At 43.1% G+C, this 17,795-nt stretch overlaps 1 protein-coding gene across 4 annotated transcripts in view; it reads left to right on the forward strand.

Annotated features, from left to right (window-relative positions):
• The first annotated feature begins 560 nt into the window (after window positions 1-560).
• KMT5B (lysine methyltransferase 5B) overlaps window positions 561-17,795 on the forward strand; it is a 28,798-nt gene continuing 11,563 nt past the window's right edge. The window contains exons 1-3 of one of the 4 annotated variants that reach the window (XM_085062722.1): window positions 561-1,121; window positions 8,314-8,553; window positions 9,407-9,554. In XM_085062722.1, coding sequence (XP_084918848.1) covers window positions 8,400-8,553; window positions 9,407-9,554 — 302 coding nt within the window. In that variant the 5' untranslated portion in view covers window positions 561-1,121; window positions 8,314-8,399. Of the gene's footprint in view, window positions 1,122-1,480; window positions 1,626-8,313; window positions 8,554-9,406; window positions 9,555-17,795 lie in introns of those variants that run through there. The other 3 variants (XM_085062721.1, XM_085062724.1, XM_085062723.1) reach the window with 3 other exon arrangements.

Here is a 17,795-nt window from a genome sequence, read left to right on the forward strand (position 1 = left end):
CTGTCAGGCAGCGGCGTGGGGGGGTAAGCAGGTGTCGGAAAAGCTGAGGTTGCGGTGCCGTTCCCCTCTCAGGCGAGGCGAGGCGAGGCGAGGCGGGGCAGGGAGAGCTGTCTCCTCGCAGATCCCCGAGAGCCGCGCGCCAGGGGAGCCCCGAAGCGACCCACGGAGAGCCATGCCGGTGCGCGGCCCGCGGCGGGGAGTCCCCCGCGTTTAAAGGGCAGCACCGCGCGGAGGGATCCCGGCAGCGGGACTTCTTCCCGCACACACGGCCGTGCGGGGCGGCCCGGGCCTCGTTCCCCTCCCGTAGCGGGATCCCTCCGCCGCGCCGGTCGGTCATGGGCCCCGCGGCCGCCGCCGTCCCCGCTCCGCGGCCGGGCGCGCTGCCCCGGCTGCCCCCGCGCCGCCCGCGGTGAAGCGGCGGCGGGAGGAGGCGGCGGCGGCTGCGGGGAGCGGCGCGGCTGGGGGCGGGCTGTGTTTCCCCGCGAGCGCTGTATCCTTCCGCGGCGGCGGGAGCGCTCGGCGACGGGTGTCCGCGGTGTCCCTCCGCCGCCGGGAGCGCAGGGCACTCGGCGTCTCCCCGGACGGGGCGAGGAGGTCGCGGGCTCCGCCGGGAGGAAGAAGAAGAAACTTCGGAGCGCGGCGGCCAGCGCGGCGCCCGCCTGGCTCGGCAGGGCGGTGGAACGAGGGCTCCCCGCAGGGAAAGAAGAGAAGAAGGAGGAAGCGGCGGCCGGTCCCCGCCGCCACCCCGCGGGGTCTCTGCGGGGGAGCCCGGGGGACTCTTTCTCGCGGGGCGCGGCGGAGGGATCTCTAGGCGGCTCTCCCCGCCGCCTCCCCCCTGCGCCGCTCGCCCCTCGGCGCCGCCATCTTGGATTTTAATCCGCCATTTTTTTTCCTCCCCCCACTCGGAATTATTTTTTATCACTATCGTCGCTTTTTTTTTTTTCTCCCCGCTTCCGTAGCTTTCCTCCCCAGTCCGCCAGTCCCTGGCTCGGTCTTCACTTTTTCCCCTTCAGCTTCCTCCCTTCCCCCTCCCCCCCCCCCGCACCCTTGCCTTTGATGATTCATTTTCCCCCAGCGGCAGCGGGGGCAGCGCCGGCGGCGGGGGACCCCAGCGCGGGGCGGTGAGTTTGGGTCTCTGGGGAGGGTCTGTGCACGCTCTGTGGGGCGGGGGAGGCGCCGGGGCCGGGAGGGGGCTGCGCCCCTCAGCGCGGGGGGGCCGTGAGGAACCGCGCCCGGGGTCCGGCGGCGTGCGGGGCGGCCGCGGGCAGGGCGGGGGCGGCCGTCGGGGCGCTGACAGCGGCGGGCGCGGCGGGGACCCGCGGGCGGAGGGGCGGCGCGGGCGGGGCCGGGCCCGGGCCGGGGGCGGTGGGGGCCGCGCGGGGCCGGAGCGAGCGGCGGCGCCGGCGCGCGGAGAACGCCAGGGGGCAGCAGCGGGCGCGGGGGCGGCGCCGCCCGGCCGGACCCGACCCGGTCCCGCTCCCCTTCCGCCGGCCGGCCCTGCCTGCTGCCCCGGTACCTTCGGCCGCTTCCAGCAGTGCCACGGCTGCCTCGATGGGCTCGGTGGCCCTCCCGATCGCGCCTCGGTCTGATGGAATGGCCGGACTGGTTGCCTTGGGGTTTTTTCGGTATGGGTTTTTTTTGTGGGGGGATTTTTTGTGGTTTTTCATCGGGGGATACATGCCATTAGGGAGGCGGTAAGGTACGTCTTTGTCTAGCATCTGTATGTGAAACTTTAAAGTGAAGTTGCATTTAAGACTTTACTCTTGGAAACGCTAAAACCGGTGAGTGAGAGGGAGAGTGCATGGTGTTTTGTCAGGGTGTGTCACAGGCAGTAGGAGAACCTGAAGCGTAGAACTTTTTGGAGTTTTCTGGTGGGTTGAATTCACTGCAGAGCAACGCGTCTCGGGACGGGACGACACAGTCTTAAGTTGTGCCAGGAGAGGTTTAGGTTGGACACAGGAAGAATTCCTTCACAGAAGGGATGATTAGGCATTGGAATGAGCTGCTTAGGGAGGTGGTGGAGTCACCGTTCCTGGAGGTGTTTAAGGAAGGACTGGACGTGGCAATTAATGCCATGGTGTAGTTAACAGGGTGGTGTTTAGTCGCAGATTGGACTCAGTGAGCTCAGAGATATTTCCCAACCTAATTGATTCTATGATATGAGATGGCAATCTGATCACTGTTTAATAGTGTAACTTAACTATAAATACATAGTGGGAGGTTTTTACCAATGAGGTTAAAATGTATTGTAGGATAAGTTCTCATGGAGCTTTGCCTTGTTTCCATAATCTGACTGCTATTGATGTATCTGCTTCAATTTTCACTAAAACTGAACTTTTCCACGCTTTGAGCTTTCTTCTCTGCAAGTAATGTGTGAGGAAATCAGGGCTTACTTGGCTGAAAAGTTGGATTTTATTGTTTCTTTATCAGGTTATTGGATTTTATTGTTTCTGTTTTGTTGTTAGGACCAGGTAGAGACAGACATCTCTGCTTTATACCCATTGGAGCTCACAAACTGGAAAATCAGACTTATTTAAAGCAATTGCTTAATGTGTTGCATATAAAATGAATGAGTGGGATGGTGTATCCTTGTATACTCAGTAACAGGACTGATTAGGGTTCTTGAATGCTTTTTTCGCTCAGTTAGCACTATCCTGTTCCAGGACTACAATTCCCAGTATGCTTTTCACTTCAAGCAGCACGTGCTGTAAGGCAACAGACAGTTGTCCGAGTTAGCATGGTGAGTGTAAGGTGTGATACTCCTGTGCTAATCCAGAGCTATGGTTTGAGGATGCAGAGGCACAACTTAAGTACTCCTGACCTTGTGTGTTCCCCCTTGTTCCCCCTGTAACATCCACTCATGGTTCAAGCCAAGCTGGTTCAGACTTGTCTGGTGACTCCCCTGATTTGGTGACCCAATCATTCGAGTCACTTGGCTCTGCATTTGTTTTGCTGGCATAGAGGGAGGATGGTGTGGAAGTGGGCACAGGCTGGAGAGGAGACATCAGGGTTCCTTTTGGAGTTACACAGGGTTGGAGTATTCATTGACCTGTTTGAGTCACCCATGGTGGGGCTGCCCTGAACTGAACCTGTGTAAGTCACATAGCTGTACACACACAGAGTTAAATGGGGTTATGGAGAGGTCCATGAAGCGCCAGAATTGGTGGAAGTGTTGGTGTGAATTGGCAAGTGGGAGGAAGGAGTTTCTCCCTCTTCTGGGAGCAGTGAGCTTTTGATTGTCTCTGTGACCGTCTGCCGAGTGCTGGAGTTGTTGCAGTGACTTGGGGGGATCACATAGGCTTTGGGGTGCTGTGCTCAGCCTGTTACTCGGCCTCACCCTGAGAGGGCACCCAGTGGGGGACAGGGTGGGGCAGAGGAGAAGGGGCAGGAGCTGCTGAAGTGTAATTCCCTCTCTGACACTCATTTGTGCTGGTACTTGATTGCTTCTGTGCATGTATTGTGCTTGGATTCCTATCCAAATCGACGACACAAAAATCACGTGGCTGCACAGGAGAAAAGGGGAATGTACAGGCCAAGCTGTTGGTGAGAGACTGGAGCCTGGGTCTGGGTCAGTTTTGGGTGCAGATGTGCTCTCACAAATCTGCATCCTGGGGCTGCAGTTCGCTAACAGTCTGAACTGACCTGAGTCAGTTTTGAGTCCTACAGCCTCCCCATGCCAGTGTTAATCCATGTCCAATTCTGCACTGAGCTTATTCTCGGTGCTAACTAGCTGAAAAGAAACACTCAAAAAAGTGGGGGTTTTGAGGGGTCCAATTTACTGAACCAGTTCATCCCAAAAGCAGTAACCAAAATAAGACTTTGGACTGTTTTGAATAACTCCTTAAAGCTGTGCAAGTTTTTCTTCAGCTTTTGATTTTTATTCTGTTGATCCCGTAGGAAAACTAGTTGCATAGTTTTGCTCTGCTTCCCAAATTTAAAGGCCTGTTACTTTTTGTAGGGCTATCAGTAGTGAAACCTATGTCTTCTCTTGATACCACTGATTGGTCCAGAAGAGCTGAGACTGGGTGTTTTGTTTTGTTTTTTTTATGTCCTGTATTTGCTTTAGGTCACTGTCTTGTTGAGGAAAACTTTTTTGCAGCTATTGGTAATTGAAAGAAAAAGAAAAAAAGGCCAGTCAAAATTTCAGTGTTTGAGTTCTTTAAAAAAATCTATAAACAATATTTTAAAGGAGGTGCTTTGCCTGCCTGTATACTTGAGACTGTGGGAAAGGGGAGGGTGACCCTGCCTGTTAGTAAAGCTTCCTGATCCTAGTGTCTTTGTCTGTGTCCTGGAGAAGGATGAATAAAACCCTTTGCCTCATTTGTCCCTGTCTTTTAAATAATATATATGTATATGCAAAAAAAAGTGTTATGGAAGACCAAAATAAATTATACTTTAATTTCTTATAGGTACTGATGTGTTTCAGTGGTTTAGGGTTTTATTGACATGGTTTTGTGCAGCTTTTTTACTTCCTCACAACAGGACTTTTCTGAACTGATGGTTTTCACAGATGAGGACCCAAATTCTGGGAGGCTGAGACAACTTTTGAGATCCGTTTTATGAATTTCTTTACTCAAATTCATGGGGATTTACTGCACTTCCCAGTATGAAAGGACTAAGGCTTTCCAAGTGTAATCTTAATCTGAATGGCACTGTTTAGTCAGTCTGGTAAACACTTCTGGGTAGCTCTAGCTTTGGGAGTATCTTGGCTGATGGCTGCATTAATTGTGTTTGTGCTTTAGTTGTTGAATGGCGCCTCTGAATGTTACTGACATGCAAGTCATGCTCAGAAAGTGTTAATAGGTTTAAAAAATTTAGAACCAGGTAAATGAAACTTGAGTTTCCATTGCTGAGAGTACTGTTGCAATGAAATGCCAAATACCTCAATGGGTGATTGAGCTATATTTTGGCATTTCAGAAAATGTGCTTGTCAAACTACCATAATAGAATTGCTAAAAGCAATGTAATTATAAAGAGTGGTGGTGTTATTAACAAAGGGTTAAAACAGCAGTGTGGTCATTTACAAAAGGTCCCTTGGAAGCTCTAATTGTGCTAGTAAACTTCACAGTTATAGATAAACCTGAAGTCCTAAGTGGTCCATGTGTGGTATTAGATTTTGATGGCAGAGCTCTGTAGCAAGAATTTTGAAATATGTGGTGGTGTAAGTATATTTGAGATTTTTCTTGAGTAGGAAGATAGTGTTAAACTCTTCTTCCTCAGTTTCTAAAGGACTTGTCAGCATGAGTCTGATGTAGAAAGTAGTGAGAGCAAGCCACATCTAAAGGTACATTAAATATCTCATGGTGGTGGTGAGTGGGGTATCTCTTGCTCCCTTTCAGGTTTTCTGTTGGCATTAGCAGCTGTGATATTCACAGGGAAAGGAATCTTGTCTTGTTTCTGGCTTTTGATATCATGTCTGGAAAAAGCAGTGTTTGGGTATTGGGAGAAGGAATCACAGAATCATGGAATGGGTCAGGTTGGAAGGGACCTCAGTCAGTCCTCTGGCCCAACCTCCCTGCTCAGGCAGGGCCGTGCTAGAGCACATGGCGCAGGATTGTGTCCAGATAGACCCTGAGTATCTCCAGTGAGGGAGACTTCACACCCTCTCTGGGCAGTCTGTTCCAGCGCTCCATCACCTGCACGGTAAAGAAGTTCTTCCTTGTATTCAGGTGGAACTTCTGTGATCCGTTTCTGCCCATTGCCTCTTGTCCTATTGAATAGAGGCTGAAGGAGCACACTTGCAGTCTTCAAGTTTGTCATTTGGCTGATCGTAGAAAATAAAGGCAGCAGTAGATGGTGACAAAGGTTTTCTTGCTCATTAGGCTGTAGAGCCTAAATAAATAATGATTTTTCACCAGAATTTTGCTATGCTTCGCTAAGTGACCTGATTTTGTTTGAGGAGGACTTCTGTGGCTGTCTATATCAATCCATTTCTGAGCAGAACAGAGTGTTTTTCCTAACATTTAGTATAGTTTGAGTATCATTCTGTGGCCACGTTGTTTTTTACCTTTGCTGTGGTACCTTCCTTGTCATTGTTGTTGCTAGTTAAGCATAAGTGTGTTAGCACAGCCAGTACTTAACCTCCTCAAATGGCACTTGCAAAAGAGGGGTTTCCTTCTTTGTGCACGGAATGCTTTTCCTTCAGCCCAAAGTGTGGCTTCTGTACTTGGTAGTTGTCAGAAGCTACCACATTAAGCATTTTCCCCCAGACTGCTGGATGCAATACAGGACTCAGCTACAATCCAACTTCACAGTAACTTCATTCACCTGTACTGCTGTTGAGCTGTAGCACAGCACAGGATGGAGTTCAGTCCTGGTGTACAAAAACACCAAGACTAAATTTCATGGAAGTGTTTAATGTAGTTTCTGTTTTAATGCTTTTCATTACCAATGTTACAAAAACATGGGGAATAGGGGTTAATTAGAGTATATGAAATTATAATATATTGAGAAGTGGGAAGAGGGAAGTTTAGGGGGGGTTTGTCATTAAGTGTTTACATCAGAGTCAGTGGCAGATCATCACAGGGTTGGTCTTCTGAGAGAAGTTCAGGTGGGACACTTAAGAAGAAAGTTTGTGGGGGTTGTTAAGTTGGTTTTGACTTTTTGTTTGGGGTTTTTTACATGTATGTTATCAGGCAAGCTCTGTGAAGGAAAAAAAAAAGCCTATCTAAGGGTTTTTTGGAGGTGCTTTGTAAAAATGGCTGGGTCTACATATACCTGAATGTAATAACTAGAGTTAATCTTGAGGTTAAAGAAAATCCCTTCCGTTACTGGCAACAAGAAAATTCTTTGTCCACTGAAACGATCTCAGTTCTTTATATTGATGCAGTAGTTGAGCCAGCTTTTGCTCAGTGTGACTCTTACACTTTGTTGATAGTCTTTACTGCCCTTCTGTGACAATGTCTAAAAGGTTCTGAAACCTGTTGATATCTGGGCTATATGTTGTAGTAAGATGTTTGAGCCAATGCATCTGTTAATATACAATACACTTACCTTTACTGTGTTTCCCCAATTGCCTCAATCTTCTGCATCTTTGTAAATAACTTAAGTACAAATCATCTGGCCATAAACATTTCTTTAGGTAGCTGGATCACATAGTTGTATAACAGAAATCTAGTCATTTACTACTCTTACCTGATAAAAAGCAGAATTTCTACAAAAGACAGTATTTCAGACATCTGTTAGTTTGTTGTGACTTTGTTCCACCAGATTGAAATGTGTGTTACAATGGCCAGTTACCAGCTGTGAGCAGAGCATTGACGTTCTTTTTATAATTACAGTAAAGTGAAAAGGCACAATTTATTTCTTTGTGAGAAAGCAGTAGGGATGAGGGTGAATTAAAATCAAGTGAATGAATTACTAATGTATAAATGTAATTGTAAAATAATTGTGTAAATCGGATTTTTTCCTGCAAGTCATAAAGAGTGAGACACAACTGTGTACAAAAACATTGTTAGCTTTCTTATAATTACTTACGCAAAGGACATTGAGACTGTAGAGAAAAACTAGTATGTGCTTTGCTAGATATTTATGGACTGTAAAATTTCTGTTCTGCTTGTGACCCCACTAGTACTGGCATGTTGAACCAGGTGGGCTGTGATGGGTTTGTTTTGTAATATGGAACAGTAAGAACAGTACCCTGCGTCCTCTAGGTCATCGCTGAGGGTTTTTTGAACTCTGATTTTTAAATAAAGATTTAACATCTTTCCCCAACCCCATTCCAGAAATGTCTGTTTTCTGGTTGGGTTTTTTTCCTTTGTTTTTCTAAACTCTGTTCATCTTTAGTTCTTGGAGGATGCATGTAAAATGCTCTTCTTTAGTGTAGCATTCCCAATAGGTTATGGGTTTTATTCATTAGGAAAAAGTATGTTGATGGGGATATGCATTTGAATATACTCTGGGTTTGGAGTCACACAACTCTGTGTGTGTTTTTATCCATGTGTATGTATGGTTGTACAGGTATATCCATGGGTATAGTCCAGCTCTTGAAAATGAGTTGTCATTAGCAATTTATCAGCTTTAGAATTCCATCCTTCCTGCCAGATGATGTTTTGAGTTGTAGGACAATACTTCACCTGTTCACATTTCTGTGTACTGATGCTAATTATGACTTTTTTTTTCTTCCTAATGCAAATGCAGATTGCCATCTTTCCTTCCCCTTTCCCCACTTTTTTTGGGGGGTGGGGGTGTGTTTTGGGGTTTTCTTTTATTGTTACGGTTGTTGTTGTTCAGGTATTACTGTTTTTTGTTAAACTCTGTGTATTTGCAACAGTTTCCCAGTAAGTTCTGATCATGTTTATGTTCTACTTCCAGTAGGAATTGGAACTGAATTAATTCATCCACTTCTCCAAGCCTTCTGAAAAGTGACTAAATGCAACTGAGTCAGATTGTCTGTGGTTATGAAGTGGCTGGGAGAATCCAAGAACATGGTAGTGAATGGCCGGAGAAGTGGAAGCAAGTCGTCTAATGACCACGCGCAGACCAAATTGCAGCATGCAGGAAAGGAGAATCCAAAGACGGGCAAAAACGGCGTTGAGAGAAGATCAAGCAGATGTATGTATACATTTCTGCTGCTTAGTGCTGTGATTCACTTCCTAGTTGGCAAGCCAGGCTGCTGTCTTACCTTTACTCATGAGGGAGGTCTGCAGTCAGCATGGAGCTAACATCAGAAGTATTAGTTATGTCTGTATTTTCTGGTTGGGTTAACTCCCTTCAGGAATATTTAAGGGAGATCTCTTCACGTCAGTTTAAAAGTTAAGTAAGAGCAACTGGGTGTAAATTAATTTCGAACTATTGTAATTAAAAAAATGCATGATTGGCACTAAATGACAACTAGAATGATTCAAAATGGGTAACATAATTAGAAGTAGTAGCCCAACTTTCAGTGAATACACTTGTAGAAGTAAACCCTGTTTTTTAATGAGGTCACATACATGAGGTCACATATGGACTGGTTTTAAAGGAATATGTTCTTTTATTTTTGCTATTGTTCTGGGATGAAGGATTAAATGCAAATTAAAGTACTTTATTCAGATTTTTCAGAAAATCAGATTTCAAATTTCATTGTTTCGTCACATTTATAGGTTAGAAATTTTAGAGGTAGGCATGACTGAACTATGTAATCTGGCAAGATGCTTGTAATTGGGGAAAGGAAGAGAGAATGAAACCAAAATTAATTAAACAAACCCAAAAATAGTATTCTAAAATACTTTCTCCCTTGACTACTAAATAAATTAAAAAAGCAAGAGGGAAAATTAACTGTGCCTCTGCTTCTTCAGGTGTTTTATCATCTTCCTCAGTTGTTCTCTATTTTTTGCCTCCAGCCTGTGGCCATCTGTTCCCAAATGTAGCTGGGCTCTATAATGTCCCTTAAATGATACCTAATTTTGTGCTCTCTTATTTACAGGTAGCGGTGCTTCAGGATTTGAGGGTCAAAGTCGTTATGTGCCTTCCTCTGGAATGTCTGCCAAGGAACTCTGTGAAAATGATGACCTAGCAACTAGTTTGGTTCTTGATCCCTATTTAGGTTTTCAGACACACAAAATGAATACTAGGTAACTTGTCTTTATTTTTCTAGAAAAGAATTCATCTTCTTAGTTGATGTAAATCAGCAAAACCATGGAATTTCATGCATGTTTTAAGAAAGTGAAAGAATGCCACTTTGTGAGTAGTGCATTTTCTGTCTTTAAAATGGTGTTGCATGTGATGCTGGAACTCAACACTACAAATGCAGGCTCTCACAGTGCTCCATCATAGGTCTTTCCATGAGTCTTGTGTATCTGTGCTGTAGAACAGTTTGGTAATAGGCACCATTTCTTAGCTTAAATAGTTAACTAATCATAAGTTTGAAACCAGTAGTCATTTGAAATCTTTCAAAGGCAGAAGCCAGTGTTTGGTAATTTTTCTGTTTATTCCATGTGCCTGGATGCTTTATTTTTCCTTCCTTACTCTTCAACATCGTAAGAAAGATGTAGCTCCTGAGCAGTTCATTGTTGGTGCTACTCGATCTGAAGTTCTTGCAGACCCTTGCTAAAGGAATTGCTACTCAGAGATGTCTGTACAGATATGATAAATGAATGTGCCAGCTGGAAACCTGCTTACCAGAATTGCACCTACTTTTGCACTGTTAGGCATCCGTCTGAATACTTCTGCTGTGAATTCTGAGTGGTCTCAGGGCTTAGCAGTTTTTGCTTCTCTCTCTGTTACCATCATCAGATGTACCACTGATGATAACTGTATTCTGTAGATCTCTAGTTAGCTTGTTTGCATACAAGATCTGTATTGATAGCTTAATGGAGAAACTATATAGAAATTACAGATTTCTAAGGACAGGAATTGTGTGTTTATTACTGTGCAGTAATAACAGCAGGAGTTTCCAGGCAGCACATCATGGGAAACAGACTCTCAACCCTTCAAACTGTTGCTGTGACTATTTTTTAAAGAAGGACAGTTCACCTGTGCAGCGTAGTCACATACCCACAGTATCAGTTAAGCAAATTGTATGTATGTATGCGACAAACTGATTGTTTCAAAAATGACTGCTAGATGAATTGGTGTTGTCACATTACATCAATAGTTGCTGGTATAGCGTGACAGCATCAGCTGCACATGAAAATGCAGCAGTGTGGTCCTAATAACAGTGAAGACTTACTCCAAAGAGATTTTTCTTTTTTGCTGGAGAGTGCAACATCCACCTTTAAGAAAAATGTTGGAGCTTTTCCTCTTCCCTCCATGCTGTTGGTTACAGTAGCACATTGTGCCTAAACATTGTCCAGGTGGATATCCTTACAGTTCAGTTTGAAGTGTCTTTGTATTTTCATCAGTTAAGCAAGACAAATATATATGCTGAAAATAATTTTTTGTTCTGTTGCATGAATGATAGTCTGCAGGTTATGCACAGGTAGTTAGTCCTTACACTTTTTGCAATGGAAATTATGTATTCATTGTTTAGTAGTTGGAGGAGCTACTTTCATAAACATTGTTTTGTGTTGATAGGCTGTCAACAGCTAAAGTACCTCCTTAACTATTATTTTGAACCAAAAGGCTACACAAAGGCCATCATCACGTATTTCTTTCTTTCTCAGACTTGGAGAACAGTTACAGGCATTCTTCAAGGACAGTAGTCTTAGAGCACTATGGGAAATACTTAGGCTTACAACTCCTGCCAGATGCACACCTTAAGCCTCTTTCATATTGTCCTATTGAGAGAGTTTCTGATGTTGTAAGGAATTAAAGTGCAGGCATCAGCACAGTTCTTGTTTATTTTTTTGGTGCAGTGATGACACCTGCTTGTTACTGTGGCTGTGATGCTTAGATTATCTTCTTCCATCTAGTAAACCATAGGCTTTCCACAGCTCCTGAGACTTACTGTTGTTTTTAGGCTTTGAGGGAAGGTGGGGGAAGCAAGTGTGAAAAAGCTATACTGCTTCCAAAATGGTAGATTCCAAAACCCAAGTATTATGGCGTAGTGGAAATGAAGATTTGCAGCCTATGTTTGGGCATCATCTGCTTCAGTGCCGTGCAGTCATATTAGTTACATAGTTTGTGTAGGGAGGTGTGCTTAAAATAAAACAGCCACTTATGGTGGCAGGCAAAGATTGCCTGTTCCCATGTTCTGATTTGTTTGAAGATGCACTGTAAGTGTCTATGCCACCATTCTGCTGTTCTGTTGGAAACACGTAAGAGGTTTGTATTTTTGCAATGAGCAGCCCGTTGTAAGCTGATGGTCACTTACTGAAGTTCTACTTCCCCTTACCTCTGGAAGCCATGTCTGTGTTTTTGTATGTATGAATGTCTTCTCTATAAGCACTTTTTCTATTTAATTCTTCCAGTTGAAGAGTTTGTAAATTTGATTTGTCTGGAGTATATTGAGTAGAGAAAAAAGCTCCCATAGTAAAGTATCTAGATTGCTGTTGAAATGTCTTTGTTTTCCATCTTCTTTATGTTGAGTTAATGATCTTATGGTAGGGTGGTGACAAGAACATGACTGTTATTTTACTTGTTGGGTTTTTGTGTTTTTGTTTGGAGGTTTTTTTCTGATGTGTATAAAGTCCTGCAGTTTGTGAATGCCCACCGTCTTGGGGATAGGGCTATTGGCTCTGTAAACTGTTAAGTCAGGCATGTCTGAAAGAGCTGAAACTGTTTCTCAAAAGCTTACGATTGAATCACCTAATGTTTGTCCAGTGTTCCTCTGAAATGTCTTCTTGTCACCAGGGATTTGTAGGACAGTTTAACATACAGCTCTGGAAATGTCCCCAGTGGCTTTACCCAAAAGTAATTTTTTTCATCCTCTCGGATTTCCAAGAGAAAGTAGGTTGTTTTCAGAGCTTCCAACCATCTTTACAGGCCCACTTGTCATTCTTTCATCAAATTCGTAGCTCTTATCTCAACAGAATAGCAGGTTAGCAGTTAATAAAAGAAGCCCCAAGTTGTTGTCCAGTATCATTGTTCTAAGAGTTTTTGTTGCTTCTTGGACAAATCCTGTTATATCAGGCTTTGTTTGTTTGTGCGGTAAAAACACAACTCCTTTTACAAGCTACACTTTGTGGGTTGAAGGTTGACAAACACTAGAGATTAAAACTGACACTTGTAAAATGCCAAGTGAATTCTTGCCCATCTTGTCTCTTATATTTGGGTGCTTTTCCCTAGGCTGAGCACTGAATCTTGAAGTCACATGCCTTAGCAGCTAATCTGCTCTTCATAATGTCACATAGGAAGGTGTTACTGTTTAAACCTTAAGCCAGACTTCTGATTATAGTACTGCAGTTACCAGTCAGTGTTGTTTCCTGGTTCTCTAAAACACCAGCATCATTCTGGGGAATACTGAGAGCACTTTGAATCTGTTTCTAAATTTGTAAGTGATTTAGGAAGTCAGATATGTTGTGATCTGTTTGCTGCTTTTAATGAAGTTACAAACTGGTGTGCAATATGAGCAGTTTGTCTGATAACATAGGACTAAAGGACCAAGCTTTAAGAATTTCCATGTTTTCCATTGGAAACATTAAGTGCTTGAAGATGATGTACAAGAAGCTGCTTCTCTTGACACTGCCTCAACAGCAGTCACTGACTTTGGTGACTGAACTTGACAGGGTACATCACTGTTCATCCCTGAGAGTCACCATTGAGCAATGAAGACAAAAAACACAAAGCAGTTCCATATCATTGCATTTATGAATCTGTGCTGAATCTCCTTTGTGTTCTTTAGCTCATTTCAATACAATAATTGAAGGGTTCAGTATTCATCTTGAGTGAGGTCTGGAGGCTGAAGAAGTGATGTGAGTTCTGCTAAATAAGGTTAAGTGGCCATACAGTTCAGCTTCAGTGTTGTGATGCTATGGAGATCCTGGATTAGAGGTGCACAACTCTTATGTAGTGACAACCTGTTTCACGGTGAAGCTTTTATATTCTTCAGACCTCAGTGTCTGTGAACTTTACAAAATTGTTCTGTTTGACTTCTGCATAAAATTTGCTTTCTCCATTTTTTTCTAGGTTATTTTTACTGATAGCTTAATTCAGTAAGGTCCTTTACCTTGCTCCTGGTTGTCTTCCTTCACTGTGTGTAATCACACAGTGATCACGTTGGAACTAACTGTTTTGCTGCTTCCAAGTGTTTTGGATTTTAAAAAAAATCACAACCAAAAAACCACCCAAAACAACCATGTCCAAACGAACACCCACCACCTTTTTACAGTTTTCTTATTTGTCCTTTTAGCTTCAACAGAAAGTGTTACATCTTCAAAAAATGGAGTGGCTTGCGTCGAGTGATCATGCAACTGCTAAATTAAGTTAACTGCTAAGTTAACTGCTAAATTAAATGTACCATGTGGAGTGTCAGAACAGGATTAAAGCACAGTATTGGATTGTTGGTTTGGGGGGTTTCTTGCATCCCCCATATTTATTTTAAAGAAATAGATTTCTTTGCTAACCATATTAAGGAGAATGAAATAGTGGAATTTTCTTTATTTCTGTTCTCGACTGTATTGGAGTTTTGACCACACTGGTGCGTATTTGGAGTCAGTTCAAGAAATTCAAGTAATGTGGATTACTTTCTTCATTAAAAGTGCCATTTTGAAATTTAGCCTTTAAAGAGCATGAGGTTTTTTCTGTACGAAAAGACTGGCAATAAATGCAAAACAAGTTGATCATAACTTGTATAACTAGCTTTGAGGAGAAAATACTCATGCTAAAGGGTTGGGCAAGGAGGAAGCCAAAATGTATGTTAATCAAGTTGTTTACGCTTATTTTAAATAGATGATTTTCAGCTCTTGTTCTGCTGTCTTGAATGCCCAACAGGCTTGTAGTTTTAGCTTTCGTGCTCAATCTCTGGTACTAGGTGAACATAAAATTGCTGTCTTTCCACTGCTACCTAAACAGAAACATCATCCAGACAGGGTGCTTGTTGTTAAAAGGCTAATGGGTTGATCTGGTTTTGATAAATCCACTCTTCTTGATGTTCCCTAGTCAGAAGTTAAGAAATGATGTTTGGAAGTAAAACTCTTTATCGTGCACTGGTATGCTGTGTGGAGTTCCATACTGGATCTCTTGCAGGATCAGTGTATTCTTTCTGTTCAAACTCACTGCTCTCAGTGACTGAGACTGAGCAAGGTACTATGCTTCTGAACTTACCAGAAACTCTCCTTTAACTTCCTTTATAGGCAAGCATCTGACCTTTGGCTTTATACCTTGGAGTTCCAAGAGTCTTTAAGTACTCCTGAGGTAAGAGAAACTTGAGAGAGAAAAAGATTTGCTTCCCCAAGCCATTTTCGTACGTCTTCCTTATTGAGACCACATTAGTTTGCCCTTAACTGGGATACAATCATCCTCTATCTGATTTTGAAATTGCGGTAGCCATAGCTTTATTGGATCTTATTGACTAGGAAAAAATAAATATTTTCTAGGAAAGTGTGAAAAGTTTCTGTTCTGCAGCTTTCAAGACACTGTAGCTGAGGTTTTCATTCTTCCCTTACTTCCAACACCAGACTGTTTTGCAGCAGACTTCATGTCCCATGAGACCTGACCTGTGAAGCTGCTCGTAGGGTGGCTCAAGGAGTCTGTGCCTGTGAGCAGATTCAAACACCAATGTGTCTTGTTCGGTTTCCATGATGGAATTTAATGAAGGTACTGTTCATAGGAGGAAACCAGAAGTCTGGTTAAAGAATTCTGGATTTAATTGTCTCTTTGTTTAGAGACTGGGTTGGCTGGTTTGTTCTGTTGGTTTCGTTGTGCTCATTCTATCTACTCTTTTCTTTGAACTAGTCTCCTGTTTCACTGATACTTAAAAATCAGTTTCTTTGGCTCATTTTATATGTATACATTTAGCTGTGGGGCCTTTTCAGACTTCTCTTCGTGGTGGAGCTCAGAAACAGTTGTGTAGGCTGTTCCAGCAGATATGTAGGTTTTTGGGGTTTTTTTATGTCACATGTAAATGTGGAAGCCCTGTAGCACCAAAATGGTAGTATGCAAGGCTGCTTCTCAAAATCAATTAGCTTTTTGGTTGTGAAGAACTAATGAATAAACTAAGTAATGATACTCCTGGGAGAAGTAAAGTATCTATCAGCAGACCCAAATTCTTAAGGAAGAGTGGTATTCTAGGTTTTTTTGTCTTCTTCAGTGTCAAATCAGAAGGTACCTTTTAAAGCATATATGGAGATACACCTGTGAAAGACTGAAGTTTGCATGAGGAGTATGGCCTGTGGTATTCTGAATTTGCTTACAAACTCCATATGCTCTCAGTGCAATTTACATGTGGTGGTGTGCTCTGAACAACCCTGTAACTCAGGCTCAGGGTGTAGTGTCCTTCTCTTTCACTGGTCTGGGAACTCTTGGAGTGAAATGTTGAATGTAATGTTGGTTTCCAGCATCTTCCTATGTACTTACGGACACTTCTTGCTTGTTTTGATTCCTGTTTATCTTTTCTCATTATCTCTGTCTCATCGCCATGTAAGAACAACATTTTGATAGGAGGTGCTGCAGAGAGTCCTTGGTATTAATTTTTGAACCCCTGGGTGCAGAGAGTCATGTTCTTTGAAAAACCCAGTTCCTGTGTCAAATGTCTGACATGCAGTCCTTATAATGTCTTGGGGGTTTTACAATCTCTTCATCCCTTTCTTGTTTCCAGACATCTTTTTGGCCTTTGCAAGGCCACTAACTATATTTTACTTCTTAGGAATGGTGTTACATGAGTTTCTGCTAATCACTTAAATGAATTGCACCGGCAGTGTGGTGTCTGAGACAAGAACACATGGAAACACCTGGTGAATGTGATCCATGGAGGTGTGCAGGGGACTTCTCAAGTATTGGGGCCAGGTTCCAAGCTACTTAAGGTAGCTGGTCAAGTAGACATTGAGTCAGCCTCTGAGAATAATGTGTTGTGAAAGAGCTAAAATATGAGCATTTGAGGCTGTAGGATGTGTTTCTAATTGCTAGGAAATGTAGGGTTTTGATTCTTTCTTTGTAGGTCTTAAGAGCCACTCTTAAGCTTGGCATCTGCCCTCCTTTTTTTTTTTTCTTTATTTCTTTTCCCCACTCATGGTTCAGTTGGGATACTGTTTTCTTTCCCGTTGGTGGTTCAGTTGGGATACTGCTTTCTTTACTAGCCTAGACTGAGCTTCTTGATAAGTAAGTATGATGATGTCTATCAGCACATACATTGCCTGTCTCAGGTGCTAATGGAATTTTGAATGTGATGGCTTTTCCACCCATCTTTGCTTCTGCAAGTCACTTAGCTAAAAAATGGTGCATTTCAACATGTAAAATACAGTGTAAGGGAGAGGGCAGTCACTCTTGTAAGCCCAGCAACAACAGTCATAGCTGAAGACAAATTTTGTCCGTAAATTCTGTGGGTTTTTTGTCCGTGTAATGTTTGCAGATAAGCAAAATGTTAACCTTTCATGTTTGTGTATATTGGTGTGCTCTCTACTTTTCGTGGTGTAACTGCAGTTGGCGTCTTGCTGGGAAAACTCTTTCTGGTTGAAACTGAAAATGAGAGCAAGTCCTGTTCTGAAACTAGTCAGGTTCAGTTCAGGCTATATGATTTTAAATTCCCTTCATGTATGAGGAAGCTCTGTGAGTTATGACTATCAAATCTGGGCAAAGTCTTTCTGGTTTTGGGAGAACAGAGATATTCCTCTCTGTTACTGGCAGGTTGAGGAAGACTTTGGTGTGCTGCAAAACAAAAATAATAATTATTGTGTCATCTCTAGTCTGAAGAGAGTTTTCTTTTATGGTCTCATCAGCTTGTTAGGTAATTAGCTTTTGGGGCTGATGGGATAAGTATGTTAATAAAGAACTTGGTTGGAAACTTCTTGGCATGGTGTGTGTTATGGTTGTAAGAGGGCATCCGTTTCTTGGCTGACTCCTACTGTCTTGTTCGATGTCATATCCCAGCCAGAAGAGAACTGAACCTGATGTCTGCTCAAAACTCCTTACTGTGCCATATTCTCTGAAAGCCCCCAGATTTACGGTGATCAGTTTTGCTGGATTCAAAAAGGTCTAAAAGGTTGCTCAGTTATTATGTCACAGGAAAGGTTTTCAGATGGAGAATTCAGAGATATATAAAAGCATGGAATGCTCATAATCTGCTGAAAGTGATCCTGCTGTAAGAAGGTCTGTCTTCATTGTATCAGGAGCATAAATACAGCATCTTTTTTATAAGGAAGGGAATCGAATCCTCATCATTGTTACTTATTTTTGATGAGACTCAGTATTTTACAGAGTAAAACAAAATTGGGAGGTAACACTTTTTTGTTTCCTTTGTACAAGTTGCATAGAAGATGCAGATGTTAAGCGGTCATTTG

The sequence above is a fragment of the Lichenostomus cassidix genome, chromosome 5 (genome assembly GCF_008360975.1).
Source record: "Lichenostomus cassidix isolate B80296 chromosome 5, HeHo_3.0, whole genome shotgun sequence".
Lineage (NCBI taxonomy): Eukaryota > Metazoa > Chordata > Aves > Passeriformes > Meliphagidae > Lichenostomus > Lichenostomus cassidix.